The 7,042-nt window shown below is 55.4% G+C and overlaps 1 protein-coding gene across 1 annotated transcript in view; it reads right to left on the bottom strand.

Moving 5' to 3' along the window:
* PEPD (peptidase D) overlaps window positions 1–7,042 on the bottom strand; it is a 226,226-nt gene that overhangs the window by 114,833 nt on the left and 104,351 nt on the right. The window contains exon 4 of the mRNA XM_005862666.2: window positions 1,481–1,561. Coding sequence (XP_005862728.1) covers window positions 1,481–1,561 — 81 coding nt within the window. The remainder of the gene's footprint in view (window positions 1–1,480; window positions 1,562–7,042) is intronic.

Here is a 7,042-nt window from a genome sequence, read left to right as displayed (position 1 = left end):
CACCCCCACACACACACATTCAGGACACACACATTCAGGACAGCCCCCCCCCACCCCACACACACACACCCAGGACACTCAGCGCCAGGCCCAGGAGTGTGTGCTGAGTGACCAAGGGGAACCATGACAAGATGGGCCTGGGAGTGGCAGCCCCAGGGGTGCTGACCTTCAGGAGAGCAGCCAGCAAGGGATTGGCTGCTGAGACTCACTGGGGCTGCGAGGAGCCAGGCTTGGCAGGGCAGGTGGGTGTGTACCCCCACCTCTATCCCCCACACTGGCTTCCATTTTCACTGAGAAACACAGCTTATCCTCCCAGCACCCACTCCCCAAACCCCACCTGCCTCTGGACACTCCCCACTCCTGCTCCCACAGCTCCTCCACTTGGCGTGGCTGCCCACCTCGATGCCTATTCCCTGCACTGCTCCAGCATCAATTCTCCCCTCAGGAGCGTTCTCGGCATCCAGACACACAGGAACCTCACCTTCTTTAAAATAAATAAATAAAAGCCCTTCCCTTGACCCCCATGCTCGTCCAGCAGTCTAGTTCTCTCCCCTGTGCAGTAAACATCCTCTGAAGTCACCTAAGCCCACCATCCCCATGTCCTGGCCACCCATGCTCTCTCATGGCACTCCATCAGGTCTCAGCCCAGCTCCTCCCTGCACTGCAGCACCCACAGGCCTCTGGGTGCCCAGCACACTGAGGGCCACACTCCCTGCCCAGCTCCAGCTCCAGCCACACCAGCTCCCTCCATCCTCTGCTCGCCCCTCCACGCTGGAGTTCCCATCTTCCACCTGGACCACTGCAGGGAACTCTTAACAGCTCTCAGTCCCAGATTCCCCCGCAGCCTGGTGTGCACCACCCAAGGGGCCCTTCAAAAATGCAAATCTGAGCAGGCACGCCCCTGCTCAAGCCTCCTGCTTACGGGTGCACTCGGAACACAGCCAAGCTTAATCCCCAGCTTTGAGGAGCTTAGAACCAACACCCAAACTCCGCCTGCAAGGCATTCTCACTCTTCCCTGAACACCAGCACACGCCCCACCCCGCAAGGGCCTTTGCGCTGCTGTTCCCGGTGCTCACGTCCTCATTTTCCCAGGTCTCTGCAGAGATGCCCCTCTTCCCAGAAGCTTTTTCAAAAACCCACCCAAACCGTATCCCCTACTCGCTTCATTCCTCTCTAGAGCATGTGCCACTGCCTAACATCACACGTTTACTGGACTGTTGGCCCCCCAGGTACAATGTAAGCTCCAGGAGGGCAGGGACCTTGCCTCCTTCCAGCACCTGAGAGTGCTGAATGCCTAAGTGCAGGAAGGAAGGGCAGCCCCAGCAGGTGGGGTGGGGGAGGGTGGGCGTGGAGGCTCAGCGATCGAGCGAGCGCAGCCCAGAGCTGAGGTGAGAGTGAGGGCTCTGCCTGCGACGGCATGAGAGAGAGCCAAGCCAGGCACATGGAACTTCGAAGGCAGCGGGCACCTCATGCACTCACCTGGCTGTGGTGAGACAGGGCAGTGAGCCAGGACAAGTGGATAGGGAAACGGAGACAGATGCTGAACAAACTGCAGAGCGACTTACAGCAGGTACAGAAGGTCACCTCCCTACAGGTAGCATCTAGGCCTCAGTTGTATTTCAGCTCCAGGCCCAGAAAAGCTGCAAAACCAGGGCACAAGCCAGGACCAGCTGCAACAACCAATCAGTGGAGACCATGACTTTGAAAGGCTACACCTGGAAAAGCTAATGAATATTCTATTGAGATCCTTCCTTAAGACCTCCCCTAACCTTCTAATCTTTAAAATCCCTCAAAACAAAGGTCTCAGGGTCCTCTCTCCCTCCCGGGAGCAGGCCAAGCAGCCCCGCCTAGGCTCTCCTGTTGCTTCTTCTATCCTAAGCCCTTCCTGGTGCCAGTGTCCCCAGCTTTAATAAACGTGCTCTCAAAATCTCCTGCACGACGTCAAGAACCCACAGGCTACTGGCCAGCCCGAGGTAGACCCGCTCAGGGACAATGGGACCCTCAGAGGCAGAAACCCTCCTCACATCTTGGCTCCAACGCCACCTTCTCAGGATGGTCTTCCCTGGCATCCCTCCCCTATCCCCCCCCTTCCCACTCGGTATGAGCTGGGCTTCCTCCACTCTCCCAGCTCTGCGCCCAGGGAACACCTGAGGACTCTTCATCAGCAAGCTTCTCCGCCTCTGGCATCCAGGTGGGTCCAGCCAGGGAGAGGCACCGAGGGGGCAGGAAGGAGGAGACGAGAGTAGGTGAGGAGGGGGGGGAGAACAGAGAATCCACTCCTAGCCCCTGGCGGAGTCTGGAACTATGACTGCTGGCAGGCCCTTCACACAGGGCCACAGTCCCGCCAGGCTGCCCTTCCTGTAGCGCAGCCCTTGATGGTTCCTGACCAGCTTCCCTCCCCTTTCTCCGCCGATTCCCTTAACCTGCCCACAGCTCTATAAACCGACCCTGCACTGCATTCTCTTCAGTCACCACTGAGGAAGGCTCAGCCAGGTCCCCAGCTGCAAGGACACATTCCCCTGCTAACACACACGCAGCCTGTGTTCACTGAGGCTCATTGGTGAGGTCTGCCTCTGCCCACTGTACACCCTGTGAAAACAGAGACCCAGTCTGCTCTGCTCACTACTATGCCCAGTACTTGGCACCCTGCTTGGCACACAGCAAGTGCTCAACAGTTATTTGCTGAGTAAACAATAGTCACAACATGGACACACACACACACACACACACACACACACACACACACACGTGCAGATCAGAAGTTGCCACATCAGCCTCAAGCAGGGCAGGAAGCAGAACCCTGGGGCCCCAGCCAGGCTGGGATGGGTGGAGGGCCATGCACAGCTTACATATGCTGACAGGACTACAGCCTCCCTCCCCTCTCCCCTGTCTCCTCCCCTCCATCCTCTCCCAGAAGGGTGGACACAAGGGGCTAAGGCTCCCAGTAAGTCAGACCATTTCCTGTCAGGCTCAGCCACAGGATGAGAGGGCAGAGGAGACAGTCATAATGCCTGCATCCCAGCGGCCACACTGTCAGGAACTGAAAGTGCAGCCGTCAGCATCCCTGCAGTGTCCCCCAGGGTCCCGCACACTCTTTCCCCCACTCAGCAAAGCCCATGGAGTGGGGTGGGCACAGAGAAGAACCTCATCTTTACAGACTCCCCAGCAGCACCGAGGAATGACACCGAGGCACTGCCACAGATGCCCAGATCCAAGAGGCCTCAACAGCAGAACTGGCTGAAAATCCCAACCTCAGCCTGCAGAGCCCAGTGCCACCCACCTCCTTCTCCACCACTCCTGGCCCCTCTGGCTCAGTTCCCTCCTCAAACACACCAGGTGCCAGCTCCATCCCATCACTGGGCCTGCCACCACACCCCCACCTGGAAGGCTCTCAGAAGGGCTGGGCTTCCTCTAGTCTAGAACCTTCTGAGAGGCCTAAATCCCCCAAGGAATCCAGACTATGGCCTTCTGGCCCGAGGGCCAAGCAGCCCAGGTTGAGACAAAAAACTCGATAAGGCACCTCTCTGTGAGTTCTGCTGCTATTGCAAGGAGAGCCTACAATACTGCCCGATACTGTGCAGCTCAGGGAAGGCAGCCCGGCCTGAGCCAGCAGGCAGGCTGCTGAGCTGCAGGCATTCATTACGGCAGGGCACCCCCAGAATCAAGGTTTATAGAGACATGCCCTTTGATTTCTCATGGCATAAACCAAACACCAGAGAGAATGTTGGGCCCAGAGCCAACGCAGGTGACTTTTCTCTGCAAGTTCAGCAAAGGCAGCACTCATAAAACATCTCCAACTGGTTTCTGCTGGAACTTCTAACAGGCACCCGGAATTCAAACGGCAAGAGCCAGGTCATCCTGAAGTCCCAGCATAGGTATACTTTTCTGCAGGCAGCCGAGGGCACAGGCAGAGACAGCAGGGGCTGGCAGACAGTGGCTCCCGGGCATCAAACACCTCCACAGAATAAGCTCTGGCCCCCACAGGCCAGCACGCAACCTGCGGACCAACCACCAGGGCCCAGGAAGCGGCCAGTGGCCAGGATTGGGGCAGCCCCAGGGAAGGGTGATCCTGCTGCTCCTGCAACCAGTTCCCTACCCCCCAATTGTACCCATTCCCAAAATCGGTTCTGAGCAACCTCTTCCTTTGCCCTCAATGGCTATCTGCTTGCGGGGTTCTTACTCAAGGCTCATGGACCCCTGGGGATTCACCAATAGAATTTTAGGACTCCATTTACTTGGATGGGGAAAAAAAATTATGTTTATTTGCTCTAACCTCTCAAATTTTCTTAATGTAAGTAACTAACCACAATAGCATCAGTAGTGTAATGACTGTCACCAACAAAAATCACAGATATTCTCATATATCATTGATGTCACGGTATCTCAAATATCACTTTTGCTCTCACTACTTCAAAATTAAGGTGGGTATTGGACCTGCGGCTTTTATTATTTAATGTGTTGATAAAGAAGTATATATTGCTATACCACAAATTTATTTTTTAACATGTTGATAACTGTATTTCACTTTAACTGGTTTTCCTTGTAATCCTCTGTATTTTACTTCATGCATTTAAAAACATCATGCTGAGGAGGGTGCAAAGGTCTCTCTGATGCCCACGCAGTCCACGGCACAGTTTAGGACAAGATTCTTGCCCTAGAATGTGTCACCACTTCTGGATGGAGCCACACTGCCAAGGACCAGTCTGTTCCCTCGCCCTCAGCACCCAGCACAGGCCTGGCACCAAGCCCACTGGCTGTCTGTCAGCCAGGCCAGCCTGCTCACCCTGGTGAGAGGGGCCTCTAGGCAGCTGGTCAACAGCACCCACTCTGTCTCCCTCTCTCTACAGGAGGGCCAGGGGGCTAAGCAGAAACAACTGAGAGAGGGCTGTGTGGAGTCTGGACCAGGTCTGGGAAGGGCTGGGAAGGGCAAGGGGCACTCAGTGGCCAGTACACAGACCCACCCCTACCCCAGCCCAGGGTCAGCCTGATGCCTCCTCTCCAGGAGTATAAGGTCCATATCAGGGTGGGAACGAGCTTTGATCTACAACCTGACTCCTCCAGATACTTTCTCTCCAGAAGAATGCTGACTCCAGTGTGACCTATGACCTAACAGGTACACACCCAGGGAAGCTCATCTACTACTTCTCTCTGGGCAAAGGCTCTCTGGACATCAGATCCCTGGGAGCCACTCAGTTAAAGAATGGAAGATATTTCTTCATCCTACTCAAAATTATGTCCCTCTCCCACCCACAATTCCTTTCCTCAATTACTAAGAGCCTCCCGGATAGTGGATCGGCCTGTTGGACAATTTAGAGTAAGTCCCCATTTTCTTCATTCAGCAGCATGTCATCCAGCACCAATGACAGGGCAGCCACATGGCCCTGGAGATACTAATTGAACAGGTCCCTAGAGGCATAGGGCACAAGCCCTCACCAAACCATCACGGGCAGGCGTGCAGACGTGAGGAAGCATTCTGCCAGTGGGAGAAACTGGGACTCTCTGGAACTCAGGGGCTGTGGGGTGGGAGGATGGGGTCAGGAAAGGATTCTAGAACAGGGACCATCTGAGCTGGGCCTGCAAGTATGTGAACAATTATGTCAGAGGAACGGGACACTTCAGGGCCAGCAGGTGGGTAGGCAAAGGGAAGAGGAGAAAGAAAAGAGCCATGTGGGGGAGCAGATGCAGGCAGGTCCTGTGCAGGGGAGAAGGCTCAACTCTATCCAGGGAAAGCTCAAGACATGGCTCAAGGAGAAGACAGGGCTTCTTCCCACCAAGTGCCATAGATGGGGTGGGGGTGACCTGAGAGCAGGCGGACCCTCTGTCTCAGACTTGAACTCCCTGCCTAGAAAGAGCTGAATCAACCTGACACAATCCCAAGAGGAGCATTTCAAGTTGAATCTGAGATGCTAGCTTAGGGCTTGCACTACTCCCCAAATCACATGGAACACACCCCAGGACTCCCATGGCCTCCCTGCCCAGGCTCTAGTAGCACTCTAATAGCCACCAAATCGGACTCCCAGGGAGCCCATGGCCATGACTTGATGGTGGGGTGCCTCATTATGTCTGAGCTCAGACCCATGCCCCTCCATGGCACACACCAAGACCAGAGGCAGGCAGATGGATGACAGAGTCCCATGTGTCCACCTGCCCCAGTGGCGCGTGAACACCTAAGGGTAGACTCAGTACTATTCCTGGAATACAGCAGATGCCCACTGTGTGTCCTAAGCTCTTCCAACCTTGGAGGCCAATAGAGGGGGCCACTTTCTGTTGTCATTCTCCCCACCTCCCCAAAATAAAGATGCACTCAGTCTCCCAGTTCCTCCATTCTGATCTCAGCACCCAGCCTTGCATCTGGGGCAGTCCTCCCTCTTCTACCACTGCCCCTCCTGGCCCCAGCACCACCAGGCCCACATGCTGTCCTCCCCCTGAACTCACACACAGCCCAAGGCAGTGATCATCTAAAAAGCAGATATGCGCAGATTAAAACACCTGAAGGGCTCCAAGCCCTCAGGACAAAGTCTGGAGAAGCCTCTTGGGCACCACACCCTCCAGCATGGAGACTCACCTCCCTCACTCCTGTCCCCAGAACACTCTGAACTCTCAACCTTTGTCTCTCAACCTTTGCTCAAATGTTCCCTTACCCGGGACACTATCACCAAGGCTTCAGTGTGACCCGGTCTGTCCATACTTTCCCCCACTAGGACCACTCACTCATTCTTTCATGCAACAGAATTTATGAAGCACCTACTGTGTGCGCGAGGCACTGCGCACTAGTGATGCCCAGGAGTGAACCAGAGAAAGGCCCTGACCTTACATTCTAAATGGGAAGACAAGAAACATAAAAATATATGTACTATATACTTTAGTAGAACAGGTGCTTTGGGAAGGCTTCTCTAAGGAGGGGACATTTGGGCCCTGAAGGAAGTGGGCAAGTGCCCCCATCTCAAATACTGCCTCCTCCCCGAGAGCCCGGGGCCCTGGCGCCCTGGCAACGCGCCGCCTTCCCATCGGAAGGTCTGGGCCGTGAACGCGCGCGCCCAC

This window comes from Myotis brandtii, unplaced genomic scaffold (genome assembly GCF_000412655.1).
Source record: "Myotis brandtii unplaced genomic scaffold, ASM41265v1 scaffold165, whole genome shotgun sequence".
NCBI lineage: Eukaryota > Metazoa > Chordata > Mammalia > Chiroptera > Vespertilionidae > Myotis > Myotis brandtii.
This window is presented reverse-complemented; position numbering and strand designations above follow the sequence as displayed.